Source organism: Caenorhabditis remanei, chromosome III (genome assembly GCF_010183535.1).
Source record: "Caenorhabditis remanei strain PX506 chromosome III, whole genome shotgun sequence".
Lineage (NCBI taxonomy): Eukaryota > Metazoa > Nematoda > Chromadorea > Rhabditida > Rhabditidae > Caenorhabditis > Caenorhabditis remanei.
Window position 1 is genome coordinate 6672059 of NC_071330.1, and position 18623 is coordinate 6690681.

Consider the following 18623-nt stretch of genomic DNA (forward strand, 5'->3'; position numbering starts at 1 on the left):
TTTTTTTTTCAATTTTCAATTTTTCATGCGGAAAAATTGACAAAAAGACACTCATATTATTCTATGAGAAAAGTCTGAGTTCATCTTAGTACACCTTAATCAAATTTGAAAAAAAAATTGAAAAAAAAATTCCCTCCAAAAAGACGGGCCGGGCCTGACGTTTTGAAAAAAAGACCGGCCCGGCCCGGCCCGGCCCTTGACAAGTATGGTTAAAATTCTTGTTGATATCTACATTTCGCCGAAATTATTCTATCGTTAATGTTTATCAGAACTATTTAAGCTGAGTGATTTCTTAATCTAAATTGAATTTTTCTTAAAGGTCACCTCTGGCTCATTTGGTTACAATGCACCACTTCCGATGACACACATGGCCCGGTTTCGAGGGAAAGCTAATGCAAATCAGCAAACTCAATTCATTTCACCAGAACTACGCATGGAACTTCTCAATCGACAGCTAGCTTTCGATACTAAGCCTGATCCATCCATGTACCAAGATGTTCCTCAAGCAGTTGAACACTTTTCAAGCTTAGTTCCATTAGAGAATACATCACTACAAAATCAATCACAGACGACATACAAGGCCTTCTCTTGTCGAGATGGAATTTATTATTGTCTTCGAAGAATTCATGGTTTGAAAACATGAGCTGTATAACTAAAGTCTCATTATTCTCAGGTAATCGTATCCAACATCCCGGGAAACAAACTCATTTAGTGGAACAATGGAAAAAGTTGGTGCACGGAAATGTTGTCCCTCTCCGCGAAGTTCTGATCAATTGTCGAGCTTTTGATGATTCTTGTAAGATTTCTCAGTTGACCTGTTCACTATTTCTCTGTTTAAGCATTAGTTTTTGCCTACGACTACTATCCTCTGGCGGAAACGTTGATGACAAAGCACTTTGACTCCAAATGCGGTACTAACTTCTACGATCCGGCTAGTCAGTTTACTTATAATAATCGTTAGTTAAAAAAATTCCCAACTTTAGATGGTTTTCGAATAAACTCGCCCATGTCAGCAAATCTACAGCTTTCTGGATCGGGAGCGAATGAAACATTGATCTGGAGTTATATAATTCAAATCGCTGCAGCACTACGAGCAATTCATGCCAGTGGTCTTGCTTGTCGAGCGCTTGATTTGAATAAAATTATCGTATATGGAAACAAGATCATGATCTCATTCTGTGGAATTCAAGATGTATTAGATCCTGATTCAACTCCCATCCAACAGCAACAAAACGAAGATTTGAACATGTTCGGCAACGTGGTTGTTGCTTTGGCTACTGGACGTGCAAATGCCTGGAGAAAAGATTTGTACCAGAACTCAAAAAAGATTATCGAAGACAACTTTTCGATTGATTTGAGAAACGTGATAGGGTATTTAGAGTTACTATAATATTTCTTACATTTTTATCCTGTTTCAGATTTCTGCATAACAACGGATCACGTAGGACAATTAACGAAATTATGCCTATGATTGGTGGCCGTTTCTTCACAGTAATGGAAAATATGCAAGCTAAAAGCGATGTTCTCGAAGGCGAACTGAGTCGAGAGATGGAGAACGGACGATTATTTCGTCTGCTGTCAAAAATGAACACAGTCTTGGAGAGAGTCGAGTAAGAATAGTGTTTCGACATAGATACTATCTCCTTTGTCGCTTTTCCAGAAATGGCGTTGACGACGGATGGTCCGAGACCGGCGACAGGTTCATGCTGAAACTGTTCCGAGATTATGTATTCCATCAAGTCACAGACCAAGGCAAGCCATGGTTAGATTTGGCACATATTATCCAATGTCTCAACAAACTTGATTGTGGATCACCGGAAAAAATTGAAATGGTCTCACGAAATGGTGATACTCAGATCATCGTTGACTATTCTACGTTAAAAAGGTGAGTGATTTCAATAAATCTAAAATTTTTGGAAATAACTTTATTTTTTCTGAAAAATAATTAATTCAAAATAACCATACTTGTCACGAGGCGAGTCGATTTCCATTTTTTCACCGGTCCGCCCCGAGTGAATCGATTTTTTTACCGACTTTAAGTAGCTCTACAGTGAATTTAGTGATAAAAGTACTTGAAAATTATTTTTGGGGTCATAAAAACAATTATCACCCGGATCGACCGCGCCGGCCTATCAAATGACAAGTACGAAAATAACTCACACACCTTTTAGCGTAATCTATTTAGTGGCCTAGTTTCACATCAGATATGAAGTTATATCTACAAAACTGATCTATGCATCCTAATTTCTCTTCAGATGCTTGGATAAATCATTCCGAGAACTAATCGGCACCAATATTATCCTCCATCGTTGATTTCTGGCACTGTGGACGTTGTTGTAACATTACTTCTTGTTCTGATATCAATTTCTCCATGTACCCTGTTTTGTCTGCATAATGGAGTTCACACTCAATCATTAGCTGTTTATCATAATCATTTCTCATTTTAAACTTCTTGAGACCAATAGCAAAGTACGGTAAGTTTTCGTTCTCCTGTCCAGTATCGTGTTAACTAGATATCCATCACTTCTCTTAGCTAAATGCCACCACGAATTTTACTCTTTTCTCATCCCCGTTCACTTTACAACTATTCCTATCTTTAATTGTTTTACTTCCGGCAGACCTAATGTAATTAGTAACGAGTTAGCCATTATCTCTTCTCTCCCTCACTTCTCACCGGGATTGTCTTCCCTCTGATAGGATTTGAGTTGTTTTTCCAGGTTGTTTTGAATAATCACCGTTATCTCTGATTTTCTCAATATCTCCATATTGTGTTTCTCTCCTTATGTTATTATTTTTTCCTTTTTTTCTTGTGTTGTGATCACCTGAAGTCCTGTTGTAAAAATACGTCCTGAGAAAAAACAAAACAAAAAAATAATAAAGTCTCAAAATCAATCGAATGTATCTGCAAAAATCGTGAACTTCGACACAGATACTTTCTCAAATGAACCTAATAAGCTCTTGTATACAGAAACTTTTATACAGCATGGGTCTAATTATGGCAAAATTGTTTCAAAGCTGGTGGGTCGGAAAAAGTAGGTTAAAAGCTTGTATTTCTCCCAAACCAACATTTTCCAGAGTACAAAATCATTGTAGTCGGTCTCGATAATGCTGGTAAAACTACCATTCTATATAATTAGTAAGGTTTGTCTATTGCTCTCACATGGAAATTTATTTTATCAGTATGACGAAAGATCAAGTTGAAACTAAACCAACGATCGGAAGTAATGTTGAAGAATTGACGTATCGGAATTTGGATTTTGTGATTTGGGATATCGGAGGACAGGAGAGTCTCCGGAAGTCTTGGAGCACATATTACGTTCAAACTGATGTGGTTATTGTGGGTAAGTGAAAGCTTCCTAGAATACCTTGCCATGAAAAATGCATTTATTTCAGTGATCGACAGTTCAGACACGACACGATTACCAATCATGAAAGAACAACTACACAACATGCTTCAACATGAGGTACTAAAAATATTGCCCATGCATAATGTAATATTTTTAAACCAGCCTGTCTCCCCCGCCTTCGGCGGTTGAGCCGCCTGGTCTCTCTTCATTCACGTGGGTATTGACTTTCGAATGTGCCCGCATGCATGGCCATGGCCGAGTGGTCTAAAGCGGTGGTCGTTGTCCAAAGCACGTCAGTTCGGTTTTGCCCGCTGGCTCAGTTTCTCTTCTCTTTCCAAAACCGCTGCGGACAGTGCCTCAGACAACGCCCACTTGCCTTTTATATATAAGAATGATTACAGGACCTGGCACGATCTCATATTCTCGTTCTCGCTAACAAGCAGGATCTGTCAGGATCATTGAATCCAGCGGAAGTTTCCTTGCAGCTGGATCTTCAGATATTACGAAATAGAAAATGGCAAATAAATGGATGCTGTGCTGTAAAAGGGGAAGGACTTCCCGAGGCTCTCGAGTGGATTGCGAATAATATTTGAAAATAGTGAATGTAAGAATTCCCTGTAAACGTTCATGTTCTCATATTTGAATTGCCTTAAAATATTGCCAAGTTTGATTCTCATTTTGAGATTCTGTGATATGAAAAACAAATTTATCATTTCAATTGAACTTCGATAAATTCCTGTGAGTATAAATATTTTATTATTGCGAATAAATGATGAGATCTTAACTGAGATTCCTTTAACACATCAATGATTTTCTCCTGGAGAAGAAACCATTGCCGGGGAAGTAGATCGCAGAATTAATGATGTGGGTTCCTTCACTGGCTTCAAGACCTCGAGAAGTTTACCACGTCGACATTGTCGAGCTTCGTCGAGTCCGAGTGTGTAGACGGAATTTTGGATGTTTCGGATGAGTTTTGCAATGTCGTCAGGTGGACAGTGACTCATAGCTAAAATAAAACTGCTGAATATGTATATGGATACAGATACTAACTATTAACTGTCGCTACGTCCTCTTTGAGAAACGGAATGTTCTTATATGGTGATTGATATCCCTCCGATAATGTCGTGTTTCGAAAGGCCTGCTCGAAATCGAGCGACTTCATAGGGACCGGCTCTTCACCTACTGGCATAGTCTCTGTACATTCCAGCATTTTGTTTTGATGTTCTAAAAATCGTAATTACCCCGTTATTTTCTTTGAATCAATAATCTTACCTAGCATTTTTGATTGCTCCGCACCCGCCTTCTTCTCTTCAATAATATGTTGTACATACACATCGTCATCGCCAAACTCGTATCCTATATATCCGCCGGGCCTAGACATATTTCTGAAAAGAAGAATTTATGAAGTTCCCAAAATCGTCCGACTTCCAAGTAACAATTTCACGACATCTACGGTTTTAATTCATCAAAGTAAGTGGAACATGGAGATATCTTTTTGAAACAAACTTTATTTTAGTAAAAGAGGAAGTAATGGGAAAGAGGGCATCACTCGATAGTTGGTTGGCAAAGCCGGGTTTCATTTTACAACAAAATACAAAACATGATTGCTAAACAACCGAGCGTTGAGTGTACTTTACAAAAATTGAAATTTACACAAAAAAGGGTAGATTGAGAAAAGGAAAAATGTGGAGTTGTGGAACGGTTCAATTGGCAGTCGGTCGAAGGTGTGGGAGGCTCTGATGCTGAGTTGAGTGAATCTGAAATAGAGAATTGAATGATTGGTCCGCAAACACCACGATGAACACTGCGGAAGATGTTACGCCTACTCACCACTTCTCTTTTCTCTTGGCCTCTCCGTTGCTGGCGGTTTGGACGACCTTGCGTGTATCACCTCCTGGTTGAGAAGAATGCTTGTGTTCAGCTCTCTCGGACTTGGTGCGCTTCCCGGTTCCAGAAGAGAGATCCTGTAATTTCGATATGTGGACAGAAATTCAGGACTTCGTTTGGTGAGTTGGTTTAGTGCATACTTGTCATTTCACGGGCCGGTCCGTGGTAGGTATGGTTTAGTAAGCTCTAGAAGAGTTCTCGTATAAGCTGGGATCTCGTATCAAAAAGAACATTTTCCTTTAATATTTACAAATTGCTTACCGGCCCTCCGGTTTGCTCAAAATCGGTAGCCATAGCTTCGGCGTTCGACGACATCGAGTAGTTTTCTGAAAAGAAAACAATCGATATTCTACATGCGATGATCGTGACCACAGAAACTATAGAGGAAAGAACAAACACAAATATTATCAATCGAAAATGGGTGTAGATAGGCAGGAGGCTGATTGAAATAAAAGACAAGAACAGTGATGGCACGAAACTAAAACACTGAACTGAATGAATGACACTTTTTGACAAAATTAATGTTTCGTTGATAATGTTCCGGTTGTGAAACCTATTGCCGCCAGCGGCACAAACATAGATCAAAATTACCAGATCAAAAGATTTTTATGTTCCACTCTGACGAAATAAATACTGAAATCACGCGCAAATATAGAAGAATCAGTGAACAATAACAACAGTTCTTCAATATCCGATGAAACTGTATCCTGGATAAACTTAACTTATAAAGGGTAAGATTTAAATGAAACGATAATTACAAACTTATAGAATAGCGAAAGGTAGCTACAGTCTCTTCGCTATTTGTATTTATACATTTTGTGCTGGCGCAAGAGACACGTGATGGTTAGACGAGCAGAGACCATTTGATTGATCAAGCAAAAAACATAGACGCAGAGTAGCACATTTGGAGGTTGTCCCTTCCTTTTTCTTTTTGCCTTGTTTTCAATTGATATATTGGCGCGGCGGCATTGACGGCAGAAATAGAGAGATGGGACAAACAAAACAGTAAAGAGGAGAATCGATCGGAACCACGGACCGAGGTGTTTAAAATTTAAAAAAGGACGTCTTCGAGGAATGATTCATTTTTAAAACGACGGAATGATAAAGATTATTAAGGCCTTAAAAATGTGAACTTCGGCAAGTGATATAAATTTTTGATCAAGGACCTGTGACTACGTGTCGAATTGCAGTGGGTGAATTAAAGTGACAAAGAAAATCATGGAAAATACATTAATGAATATCGTTGAAGAGAGAGAGGAAGAGTGGAATCCGAGTTTATGCCGAGTATGCTGGTGGAGCTGTTCCATGATTGCTCTGAAAAAGGTAACAATGATGGCAACTGAATTTCTTTGCTCTTGAACAGAGGAGACAATGGAATGTACTAGACAGTATGTATAGCCAACCCGAGATAAATTTAAATGTTACCAATGGCGATGAATTTTACGGGTATCTGCTGTTCTGTAATAACAAAGTCACTCTCACGTTCACCTCTCCTAACATGTTTTCTCAGTAACTCACAGTTTGGACGTATATGTTCTGAACAACAGTCTTCTCCTTGCAGAGGATGATATACCAAGCATGAATGATTCCCGGGATGATTCCAAGGCATGTGAGAAGAATATTGATGAGAAGATCACAAGTACATCCTTGATCGAGAAGTACAGCGATCGGCTGGAAAGATGCATGATCGAAAGATTTTTACTATTGGCAACTTACTGGAAGGAACAACGCGAGGATGGCGAGAAGAACTTGACACATTTTCGATTTGACGAAAGTTTGTTCTATAATAGGTAATAAAAGTTTGAAGTTGGGGTTCAAATAAGACAGAGTTGATAAGAATTACATAGAGGAGTAGAGTAAGTGACGGGACATACTAACAATAATAGATAATGGAAATGACTAGCAAGTAGATATGCAGTCTGACAACAAATTTACTGAAACAATTTGATAAATTATTTCGTAATCGAAGAATGCAATGCCACCTAAAACCGAGAGACAACTCAGATGATGTGGTCTCTGCTCGTCTGCTTTCTCTGTGTCACGTGTTCTCGGGCTTCGCAGCACTTTCTAGTCATATGTAGAACATAGGAACATCGGCATTGCTTATACAAGTCGCGACGGGTCATTTAAATACGTCGGTACTTTTTTATTCCGATAGTATAATTGGAGGAAATAATTTAGAATTTTAGGCCGAGGAAAAAGCCTTCAACGACGCTCGCAAAGGCAAAAACACTAAAAATTCTGGGTGTTTCACCTGGTGTATATAAAGTCAGGGTTTCAACAAAATGAGGCAAACGCCAAAACGGATGAATGACTCTGACGTCGGATCCGACAACGTACGAATTGCTCAGCGGTAAAATTTAAAGCGCCGCTACAAGTAAACAATGCATGGCGAAAGTTCACACAGATGCGTTGCGTACTTGGTGATTGCGGACACGTTTACCGTACCTAGAAAAAAAAGGAGTTTTTTGTATTGTACAATTTCGCAATTATCATTCTTCTGGATCAATAATCAATAATTTTTTCATATAATGTCTGATTGTGAGATAATAGATGTTATTAAAACAAATTCGCTAAAAAGGAAGAGGCAAAATGAACAAACAAGCAGTAAAAGGTGCGTGGTTCACAGCATTATCATCTGAAAGATTTTTTTCAGGAAAAGAACATCGTCTGGTCTCATCGAAAAAAGCGAAACTATGAAAGGCACAGAGACGGAGTTTGAGGTGGATTTCTTGTGTCAATATTCCTTATAGAATTATTTGCCTTTTAGGAGTTTGTCATCGACCGTACAATCACGCCTCAAAGAAAGTTAGCTGTTAAAGATGTAGAGAAAAGCCAGAACGGCACAGAGTAAGTTTAACTTCTTCTATACTGAAAAGTATCTAACTTCAGAAAAATTAGCCAATGGAGAAAAAGTCTGGAGAACACGCTTCTCGGTTCCGCTCTGATTCAAAAAAATGAGAAACACGACACGCCTCGCTTCAGAAAAGTAAGAACAATATTCTTCAGACATCTTTTTTTATAAAACAAATTTCAGTCGTGTTTCAACTGTGACGGTGAACATCAGTTGAGAGATTGCCCTCGCCCGAAAGACTTCCGGAGAATCTCAAAGAAGAAGAGAGAATCAGGAGATGCGACGTATGATAAAGAACGAGGCTATCTCAAAGATGTAAACTATTTCCAGACGACGCAGACAACCAGTTTATGACAATGTCGGGCTTTCAAAGCAGAAACAAAACGACTTTAAACCCGGTGAAATGAGCGAGAAACTTCGAAATGCTCTTGGACTACGAAATGATGATATTCCAGAACATATTTATCGGATGAGAAGACTTGGCTTCATCAAAGGCTATCCACCTGGGTGGCTGAGAAAGTTAGTTTTAAAAAATTTAAATGAGAATATGCATATATCCTTCGACCCGCGGCGGGCCGGTCCGACAAAAAATTTTTGCAGGTCCGGGTCCGAAAAATGTAAACAATGTTTTTTAAATCAGTCAAACACTCGATTTATATTCAGCATTTCATCAAAACCTTGAAAAATTGTAGAAAACTCTAATTCTCAAATAGTCCTCATCGCAAAAATACATTGCCTGAAATTAAACAGATTTGTTCAGAGCAATAAAGACATCAGATACGTTGCAATTCTTCACCTCAGAGTCGAAAAAGGATGAGGAGAAAAAAGAGAAGCCACCTGAATTAGACAAGTCAAAAATAATCTGGTATCCTGGATTTAACGAGAACAAATCGAATCTTAAAGATGTAACTGACATTGTTGAGAAATCTATAAGTTTAAAAAAAAATTTCAGCGCGAGACATTCAAAGTACCATCATCAGAAGTCTTTTGCTCTGGGTATCAAGAAGAATTGACAGAAATATTCAAAAAACAACGAAAGGCGGACAAGAAAAAATCGAAGGCGATTTCGAGACATAAAAAATTTGCTGACGAAGATGATGATATCATAATAATAGATAATGAACATAAAAGAAAAGAGGAATCAAAATTTAATACACCAGGAGAGGTATGAAAATGTGGGTTAGTATTTTACTGGAACAACCTTTTTTACAGGAAGGTATCGTCATTGTATTGAATGAATGTCTTCCTTCATCTGAAGGACAAGAAGGGGCGAAAACGCCAACACGATCGAATGTGAAAGTTGGCGAATCAGCTTTCCACATTATTGGAACTCCGACTTATGGTCTTCGAAATTTGCCTCCCGTTGCTCCGCTTGAATCGTTCGCTGTTGGGATTCAGCCGTTTATTGCAGACGCCGAAGAAGTAGAATCCAAAGGAACATTTCGGAAGCTTATGGAAAACTTGAAGAAAGCTCGAGAACACTTTTTGGAGCCAGAACCAGAGGTCGAAGTTCAAAAATCTTGTGCTAAAGAGAAAGCAGAGAAAATTTCCCTTCAGTTAACCGAATCCGTTTCATCGTTTGAGTCAAAGTCTGAGAAAGTAAAAAAGAAAAAGAAGGGGAATAGGTCGAAGAAAACATGATAACTTGTTACTTTTTTTGTGAAATAATTGTTTTTTATTTGTTATGGTTTTTATTGTTGTTGTACTAGTTGAAAAGCTAGTGTTTCCGTTATTTAACATTCTTCAATTTCAACTATAAACACTTCTATCGATTTTTTCCTTGGCTTTAGTTGTGAATGGTTCCATATGCCCAGTCCTGTTTCGATCATCAATTATTTGTCTTTTTTGTATCACCTCTGTGTCTCTTGATCGCTTCACTGTCCCCATTCAATACCGTAGTGTCCATTTTGCATATACTCTACAAAAGCGTTTGCTTTAGGTGTAATTTCAAGATTAGTTTCGAGAATTGATCTCAATTTACTGACTGGTTATAAAGTGAAAACATAAGATTGGTTCCTAAGTAGTTAGAAAAATTCTAATTCTACATAATGTAATGTTAATTGATAGAACTCGGCAGTTTCGTTAAGACCACACCGTTGTTCTTATCGGTCTTTCTATTTATTTCAACACATTTTCTCTTCAAAAAGATTCTTTTACACTTTTTCGTCGGCCCACCGGTTCAGTGGTGTATTCGATTGTTTACACGTCTATGACTCATCGCTTTCCATTTGATTCCTTCTCTCGGTCCATATTTCTCTCTAATTCGTTCTCTTTTCAAACTGTTTCTCAAAGCTTACTATTTTTTATATCAATTTGAAGAATCTCAAAGCTGAACATTTCGCAAGTTCTACAAATCTCTTCGTGATCACAGCAGCAGAAAATGGTCGATCGACTCGGTAATTCTAGTCCATGATAAATTTGTAATTTGATACTTTACTAATTTCAGTGAATAGTGAAGTCAACGCTCGGAGAATGGCTAATGTAGAGCAATGCTTCGGCAAAATGGGTGAACCACTAGCCCAGTTTGGACGTGTTCTTGTTGGTGAAGGTGTGCTTGTAAAAATGTGTCGGAAGAAACCAAAACAACGTCAATTTTTCCTCTTCAACGACATTCTAGTTTATGGAAATATTGTGATTTCGAAAAAACGATATAACAAGCAAAGAATCCTACGCTTGGAAGGCGTACAAGTAGAAGATCTTGAAGATGATGGAGCTCAAAAGTATGGATGGATCATTAAAACACCTGCGAAATCATTTGCTGTTTATGCTGCCACTGAAACGGAAAAACGAGAATGGATGTTGCACGTTGAGAGATGTGTTTCTGATCTTCTTGAGAGAGGTAAATAAGTTTCTGTAGATTTTTTGATTCAATGATTTTCAGGAAACAAACAAGCAGCTACTGCGCATGCTGCGGTGTGGATTCCAGACGGAGAAGCAACGAAATGTATGGTCTGTGGGAAGACACAATTTAATTTGGTTCAAAGAAGACATCATTGTCGAAGCTGTGGACGTGTCGTATGTGGATCGTGCTCTTCCAAATCTTTCCGCATTGATAACGTCAATAAAAAGCCGGTTCGAGTCTGTGATCATGTATGGTTTCCACATATGTCTTATTTCTAATCTCACAAATTTTAGTGCTTCGACAGCTTGAGTACTACTACGCCGGGACAAGAAGGATCAGAAGCGAAGACTGGAAATCGTTTGCATCATGAAGATTCTTCATCTGAGAGTGAAGATGAGGCGAATAATAGCGGACGATCAAGTAACGAAAGCCGAGTACGTTTTTGCAAACGTCCTAATGAAAACAGTTTAAACCTAATTTTCTTCAGCCTACTTTCTATCGGGAAGATGTTCAACAGCCAAATGTATAATTCCACCGTCTCATGTAAAACCTAGAAGAAAAGTGTCTTCATCCACTCACCAATTAAATTTTTGTATAACTTTTCTGTGATGTAAAGCATTTGTATGTAATTCCTTCTGGTCCTCCCTTTTCAACGTTGCTTCCTGAAATAACTGAGATTTTGTTTTGAAAATCTACCAACATTCCTTCTCTTCATATTAGTTTTTTAATGCAACTGAGTAACTCATGTTTCCAACCAATAATATTATTTCCTGGTGTATATTAAAATCAAAATCTCCAGATTCTACAATTTTGTACTTGGGTAAAGAATGAAAAGAAGTGGAAGTTGATCATGAATCATCATTTACAGACAATTTAATGATACAAGAAGACAATTATTCATGTTGCGAGCGATAAAAAAGATTCATGTGTTTCATTCTGGACAATATAGCTCTTTAATTCCGTAAATATCTTGATAATGGCTGCTTCTGAAGCCACCTAGCCATTTTAGTTTTTCGGAGTACTGTATGCAGACGATACATCAACGTGTCTCTGTGTCTGCGTACCGCCCACAGTGGATTTGTGGATTTAAATAAAAACATTCAATCTATTATCCTATTTTCCACTTCAACTCTTGAAAATGTCTTCTGAATGTCGCCGTTCTGAAAATTTATACAGATACAGTTATATTGATTTAGAAGGAAATAAATAGTAAGTTCTTCTCACGAAGTCTCGGACCTATTCACGAACAACTGACTTGTGCTATTTAATAAATTTTTAAGGAAACTTAGTGTCAAACAAAATTTATTAAATCGCACAAGTTATTGTTCGTGAATAGATCCATTAATGTTACAATATAATTTACAGTGGTCCGTTTGAAGGAAGCAAAATGACAGAGTGGGATGCGAACGAACACTTGGATGACGAACTGATTATATTTCGAATCTCCGCTTCTGGAAAAACCGAAAAGTTTATATTAGGTACTAATCGAGTTAAAATCAATGCTAGCTTCGATGTTTGTTTTCAGATAATCTCCGGAGAGTTTCGAAAACTCCGTTCCTCGAAACCGACCCTTCTGTCCAGGAAGAAAACAAACATCTTGTCGAATTGAAATCGGAAAGTCCGGATTCGATGTCTATAGAGTCTTCCTGTTTTCTTCAAAGTTCTCCCGCAATTAGTCCTCATAATTCGGAAGAAAACTCTACTGTGTTTGAGGAGAAAATTCCGACGAATGACGAATGTCAAAAGTCGAGCAACATCATTCAACAAAGTCCACTCGTTGAAGCGCTATCTAAAAAAGTTTCTGCTGTCAGTAAAGTGGATTTATCTCTAACGGCAACGTTATCGCCGACTACTCTCTCTTCTGTAATTCGAGAGCCCTACGCAGGAAAATATTTTTCCTCGACTGATAATATCAAGAATTATAATCCGGATATATATCCATCACATCCTTTCATGCGTCTGCCAGATTCTCGGTTTCCGATCATAAAGCTGGGTAAGAAAAATGTAACTTTCCTTAAAACTTTGAAATGCATGTTGGGTTTTTGTTATGAACAAAAACCATAAAAAATCTCACTTTACAGAAAATGCTCGGGCGAAAGTGTTTTCTCTTTATCAATTTATCATAACTGTTCCAAAACAGCTCATGCATTTCCCACCGTATACTACAGAGACCGCGGCCTGTCAATTATGTAGAATAGATCTGACTGGACCAGACATGTTCAAGCATGTGATAAATATACAACATCTCAGCAAAATAAGCAACTCTTTGTTCACTGAAAACGACGTCGACTTTTGGATCGATCGAGTGAATAATGTTATTAAACAAGCACCGTCTAGTGGTTCGTCCTTATTTGAGTAGCAGCTAGCAGTACATATTTTATAGCTCTTATTCTTCCTGGATTCAATCCCGAAATGAACTTGAATGAATCTGAGTCAATAACCGGCTTCATCAATCGAACCAAGGGATTCGTGAGAAATCCAAGTACGTCTAGGCAGAAAGTGTGAGAGTTAGAGGTTCAATTTTTCAGACTTGGCACAAATTGAGAAGGTGATTGAAGCGGTACTTAATGTTACTGTAGCCACTTTCTACTCTTCAAGCACTTCCAAATCTAGTAAGTTTTTGGTTAGGTCTACAATACTTGACTGTGATCAAATTTCAGAACGGAAAGTAACCGGGAAGTTTCTTTCTCAAGTCGTCGAAGCTCTGATAGTAGACGTGGACCAAGCTACGTTCCAACGTCGATATCAACGGCTCATGAAAAAACATGTAATATAATCAGTAGGAGAAAAATATACTAAAAATTAATACGCAGAACACATGTACATTCTGCAACACTCGATTTGAATCTTTTTACGAAGCCTGCAGTCACATTGGAACTCCACAACACAGCGAAAAGGTATCAGCAATCTATCAATTATGTCATTAAACAAACTATTCCAGATTAACAATGTTCTGTATCAAGAGGGACTTGTGGCGACATTGGTCCGTATATTAGCACGTGCAGCTCTGAGTAAACGAGCATCACGTCTCCAGGCCAGAAATCTTTCTTATTCAAGTTCAGTGGACATTATAACAGTTGACTAACGATGTGACCTTTCTCAATTAGTTTTACCATTCTTCTGTGATTCAATCTAAATGTTAAACATCTTTCTTCTAATATCATGCGAAAAACAAAGGCAGGGGACAAATTGATTTCTGCGTCTCTCTGTTTCTGACTATCATATTTGAGAAGGCGCGAGATACGCTGCGGGGTTTCAAATTTCAATACGCCGCGCGCGCCGGTTCAACTTGGGTTTGTCACTACATTTATGAGAAAGCTGCTTCGCGAATATTTTTGTTTCTCACTAGATTGAAATAATTGATTTTCGATATTTTGAACCAGTGTTTGAACATTTTCTTCGAAGTTAAAAAAAGTATCACTATTAGATCTGGTAGCTAGAAGCTTCTATAGAAGCTTCTCCGAGTTTTTTTGAACTGTGCTAGTCGATATTTTTTCGTAAATAATCGCATAATTTATTTCTGAACGAATACACATTGCGCTGTTAACTGCATTCTTTCTCACTTTTCTTATCGCTAGGGTATAATCGTAGTCGTTTCTTGATGAAGATACTCTTTCCAATATACATGTTCCGATATTTAATACAGCATGGAGGAGATAGACGACGATGAGCTCACGATATATTACATAGACGACGCTGGTAAAAATCAGTGAGTTTTCAATCGTTTTGATTAAGATTCAAATAACACTTCCAGAGGACCTTTTGCTGCAACTGTTGTTCTCGGGTGGGTTCAAAAAGGGCACTTTTCTGATAAACACTGCTTCCGAATAACTGATAATGGCCAGCGAATCGGCAAGCTCATCACGATTGATACAACAGTCGGAGAGTTGAAAGCAACTTTCGGAGAAGAAGCACCTATCCCCGTGAAAATTCAAACAGTGTTGGATACACGCTCTGAAAACTCTCCAGTGTACTCTTTTGGACGCACTGTGCTTTCATCCCGGGCAAAGAGCCCAGTTCGTTTTCAACCTTTTCATGTTAAATCTTCTTCCAATCTTAAAGAACTCGACAAAGTTGAATCACAAGCAGGAACCGGAAAAATAAGCCAGCATCAAACCGAAAAACTTATAAAACGAGAAGATTCTGAAGAGTATTCATGGGTTCCAAATGAAAACGAGAAACGATTGTCAATCTCGAATCATGATTTGAAGTCAGATCTGGTGAGTACTAAAAAGAGTTTTTGTCTGAGTTTTACTGATACAGAAGTATCCTTCTTCTGAAAAAGAAAGCAGAAGACGGAGAACACGATCGCATTCTTCATCTCCATCAGAAAGAGAAGGGAGAAAAAGAAGAAAAAGAAGAACGTCTCATTCTTTATCTCCTTCTTCTAACCAAACTGAAAGGAAATCTAAATCAGGAAAAGGATTAGAATCAATTTTCTACGGGCCAGTGAGATTATCTTTATGAAAGTCAGATTATATAATTTCCATTTAGGAGCCTCCACCGAATTTCACGAGGAAAGAAGGGAGGTCAGACAACAACTCCGAATCGAAAAAGGAAAACTTCGCGAAACAGGAAAAAAACATTTCATTCCGGAATAAGAATATCCCGTTTTATCATAAAGACAAAAACAGTAAACATGAAAAATTGAGAGGTAAAGTATCATGTAAAATCTAATATTCATTGGGATTCAGACGTCGTCATAATCGAGCTCACTAAACTAATCCAACTTGATTATAACAATCTCAGTAAAAAAGAGCGAGACCGTCTCCATTCAAATATCAAGGAATGGGATTTACCAGTTTGTTCATATGCATTACATTCCAGTTTCATAACTTTGAATTTTTCAGGAACGTTGCAAAGTATGCGACTGCGAACTGAAAATGTCAGCCAACTTTTTATCCCATGTCTTGTCCACCGCTCATATAAAAAAAGTAGGTTATAACTTTTTCTGAAAATTCACTGGCACATTTGAATTGCAGAGCTGTTCCAAGAACGCGTTCCGTTTCACATTCGAAGGAGATTATATGACGGTCAAAAATGAGATTGAGCAAGCCAAAAAAGAAGAAAAAGAAGCAGATATTCGGGAACGCTTCAATAAGCATTATCCCAGAAAACAGTCAGGACCGAAACACACAAACCCGGAATCGTTCCAGTCGGCTGATCCGGATATTCCTTTTCACGCAAGACAAAAATGTGCGCAATCTAGATACTCATTTTATCAAGATTGTTTAAATATACAGTTCCAGTCAATAGTTTATAAATTTGAGTTGTTTTCAGTTCAAAATGACCAACTTGGAGAATATGTCTCAGTATTCCTGACCCACGAAGAAAATTTCGTATGGACTATACAGATCAAGAAGAGAACTTGATTTTTGCAGTTGGCCATTTTTTTGTACAAGCATTCTCTAGCAAGTTACAGGCCGTTGAATATATTTATTTCTCGAATTTACATATTTCAGTGCAAAGTAGTGCAATTTTTGACCGGTTTCATAGTTGTCAAGGCCCGGTCCTTGTCAGCGAAATCAGGGCCCGGGCAAATTGGCGCGAAAATCAATTTTTTGAATTTTTTCGCGAAAATAAATGTCAAATTTTCGACTATCAGTCAGAATTAGAAGAAATTCTGAAAAATAGTCAAAAATGGTCACATTTTTGATGAAAAATTGAACAAATTTTGGAAAAAAAAGGTCATTTTTTGAAGCCGGACCTTCGGGCTGGGCCGGCCCGGGCCTTGACAACTATGACCGGTTTACTTTAATTGACTGTAACTTGCTAGAGAGTGCTCGTACGGAAAAATGGCTGAGTACAATAATGAAGTTCCACTTTTGATCTGTATTGTCCTTACGAAATTTTATTCGTGGGTCAATCAGGAATACCGAGACATCCTCTCAAAGTTGGTCATTTTCAACAGAAAACAGCTAAAATTTATGAAATTTTGGCCTACACTTATATTCTCGTTTTTCGATGAGAAGCCTTTCCAAAACGGTTCTGTCCCAGAATGAAAAAAAGGAAAAAGTACAGTTTTGTTATGAAAATGACCAGGAAAGTTTTACCATTCTTATTCAGACGAATAATTGTTATCACCATCCTTCATGCTGTAAATATCTACAATACAGATAGTTCCATAATCTTTTAAAACTCGGCTGTTCATCAATCTTACTAACTTCATATTTTTTATAAACCATCTTCTCTTCGACACACCATGTTAGATCAGAATATTATATTTAATGCAACACTTCAACCCCTTGATTTGTATCATACTGTTAGCTTAACTGAAATCCTCGCATCTCAAGTCCCCCTTATTATATCTGATTCAAACATATTCATGTTTTCTATTCTTATTCCAAAAATAAATAAAAGTCATTTAAGCATTGCAAGACCGCGATGATTCTTCTCTAGTTTATCAGCAAAATGATTGAAGGATTAGCGTCTTCTTTCTTTTGCCGTCGACTCGAGAAACATTTGTGTTTTGTTTCGACTTTGGTCCCTTCTTCTATAAGTCCAATTTCAACAAATGGCAAACTAACGACGATTTCGTTGGTTTTTGTTGTTGCTTGAAATATGATTTTGATAATTTCAAAAATCTCGAACACTTTACTGAATGGAGGGGGTGTCAAAAAAGGTATCATGTTTCGGGAAAAATGGATGTGGGGGTGTTACGATGATATATTTCCATTGAGTGAGACATAGAACTATATTTAAAGGATGTTATTATTGGTTAGTTTTCTCATTTTATTTCAAACGTTTATCATTTGCAGACCTGATAGATTCTAGAGTGTTGATATTAGCTCTTATTTCTAACTACACTTTACTGAGCGTTTCTATTGAAAAACCAAGCACGAGGTATTGTTAGTTACTCATTTTAAAACGGGCAAAGTGCACGGCACGTTTCCAATATAAACATGGTTATCAGTTGATTCACTAGTAGGAATACTGTAGTTATTGAAGACAAAGTTCAATCGAAAGAGAGGAAATTACGGTATATTTGTATCTGCTGGTTGTTGGTTTTGGTTTTTGCTAACGAATAAACTTATTGAAAAGTCTTGTTGTCTGAAAACCCAATTCAATGATATGCAACAAGTTTAGAAGAAGATATTAAACTTCCAAGAAACAGTTTCAATGCGATTTCCAACATATCAGATTGCATCACCTTTCTTAATTTCTCAGAAGTGTGATCTCAAATGAACTAGAAATAATCAAGTTGATCACTTCCCATTCCCAACATTTATCCCCTCCATTTCTCAGAATCGAAACCTTTATTTTCGTAATTTTCTTTGATTTCAAAAAACAAATACGTCTAGGATCTATTTCAATCTCTGACATCTACATGCTGTATTTTTCGTTTCTTTTCTCAAAAACATTCACATGACATCCAAATAATTTGTTCAGGAACAATAGATATTGCATGTTTCAAATTGAAAAGCTATGAACTGTGAGGTATGAAGTTTCCTCCTTTTTTGAATACATCAACTTGAACATTGTGTATTGGTGAACTGAAATGCTTTATGGACCTACCCACGAAGAAAACTTGCCTATTCACGAACGCAAAATAATGCATTTTTATGGCACAAAAATGCATTAAATTGCATTCGTGAATAGAATTAAATTGCATAAAATGGTACAAGTTTTCTTCGTGGGTAGATCCATTAGTGTTGTTGGAAACTTTGAACTATTCAACGATATGCTGAGGTTA

General features: G+C 37.6%; 7 protein-coding genes and 1 pseudogene across 8 annotated transcripts; 5 read left to right on the top strand and 3 right to left on the bottom strand.

Moving 5' to 3' along the window:
* Positions 1 to 1185: 1185 nt before the first annotated feature.
* Positions 1186 to 1736, bottom strand: GCK72_009524 (uncharacterized protein; the record flags this gene model as incomplete). Its single annotated transcript, XM_053727417.1, has 2 exons — positions 1186 to 1293; positions 1401 to 1736. The coding sequence occupies 2 exons, from the start codon at positions 1734 to 1736 to the stop codon at positions 1186 to 1188; spliced, it is 444 nt and encodes a 147-aa protein (XP_053586994.1).
* A 1247-nt stretch (positions 1737 to 2983) lies between these two features.
* Positions 2984 to 3940, top strand: GCK72_009525 (uncharacterized protein; the record flags this gene model as incomplete). Its single annotated transcript, XM_003113217.2, has 5 exons — positions 2984 to 3032; positions 3076 to 3136; positions 3181 to 3341; positions 3394 to 3464; positions 3749 to 3940. The coding sequence occupies 5 exons, from the start codon at positions 2984 to 2986 to the stop codon at positions 3938 to 3940; spliced, it is 534 nt and encodes a 177-aa protein (XP_003113265.2).
* A 210-nt stretch (positions 3941 to 4150) lies between these two features.
* On the bottom strand, positions 4151 to 5549 carry GCK72_009526 (annotated as a pseudogene). The gene is made up of 5 exons: positions 5496 to 5549; positions 5178 to 5311; positions 4620 to 4732; positions 4398 to 4571; positions 4151 to 4353 (listed from the first exon to the last, which is right to left on the bottom strand). Coding segments are annotated over exons 1-5 (678 nt in total).
* A 960-nt stretch (positions 5550 to 6509) lies between these two features.
* On the bottom strand, positions 6510 to 6992 carry GCK72_009527 (uncharacterized protein; the record flags this gene model as incomplete). The annotated part of the gene is made up of 3 exons (XM_003113290.2): positions 6510 to 6548; positions 6753 to 6905; positions 6951 to 6992. 3 exons carry the CDS (start codon positions 6990 to 6992, stop codon positions 6510 to 6512), a joined length of 234 nt encoding a protein of 77 aa, XP_003113338.1.
* On the top strand, positions 6512 to 9729 carry GCK72_009528 (uncharacterized protein; the record flags this gene model as incomplete). The annotated part of the gene is made up of 10 exons (XM_053727418.1): positions 6512 to 6557; positions 6796 to 7024; positions 7891 to 7957; positions 8005 to 8084; positions 8127 to 8223; positions 8272 to 8372; positions 8419 to 8607; positions 8849 to 8993; positions 9041 to 9253; positions 9301 to 9729. 10 exons carry the CDS (start codon positions 6512 to 6514, stop codon positions 9727 to 9729), a joined length of 1596 nt encoding a protein of 531 aa, XP_053586995.1.
* Positions 9730 to 10468: 739 nt separating this feature from the next.
* On the top strand, positions 10469 to 11459 carry GCK72_009529 (uncharacterized protein; the record flags this gene model as incomplete). The annotated part of the gene is made up of 5 exons (XM_003113093.2): positions 10469 to 10484; positions 10535 to 10927; positions 10970 to 11178; positions 11224 to 11364; positions 11418 to 11459. 5 exons carry the CDS (start codon positions 10469 to 10471, stop codon positions 11457 to 11459), a joined length of 801 nt encoding a protein of 266 aa, XP_003113141.2.
* A 609-nt stretch (positions 11460 to 12068) lies between these two features.
* On the top strand, positions 12069 to 14015 carry GCK72_009530 (uncharacterized protein; the record flags this gene model as incomplete). The annotated part of the gene is made up of 9 exons (XM_003112801.2): positions 12069 to 12139; positions 12296 to 12408; positions 12456 to 12923; positions 13012 to 13269; positions 13314 to 13412; positions 13459 to 13542; positions 13591 to 13697; positions 13744 to 13827; positions 13872 to 14015. 9 exons carry the CDS (start codon positions 12069 to 12071, stop codon positions 14013 to 14015), a joined length of 1428 nt encoding a protein of 475 aa, XP_003112849.2.
* A 562-nt stretch (positions 14016 to 14577) lies between these two features.
* GCK72_009531 (uncharacterized protein) lies at positions 14578 to 16302 on the top strand (the record flags this gene model as incomplete). The annotated part of the gene is made up of 6 exons (XM_053727419.1): positions 14578 to 14639; positions 14685 to 15150; positions 15425 to 15563; positions 15625 to 15731; positions 15781 to 15864; positions 15913 to 16302. 6 exons carry the CDS (start codon positions 14578 to 14580, stop codon positions 16300 to 16302), a joined length of 1248 nt encoding a protein of 415 aa, XP_053586996.1.
* Positions 16303 to 18623: the final 2321 nt, after the last annotated feature.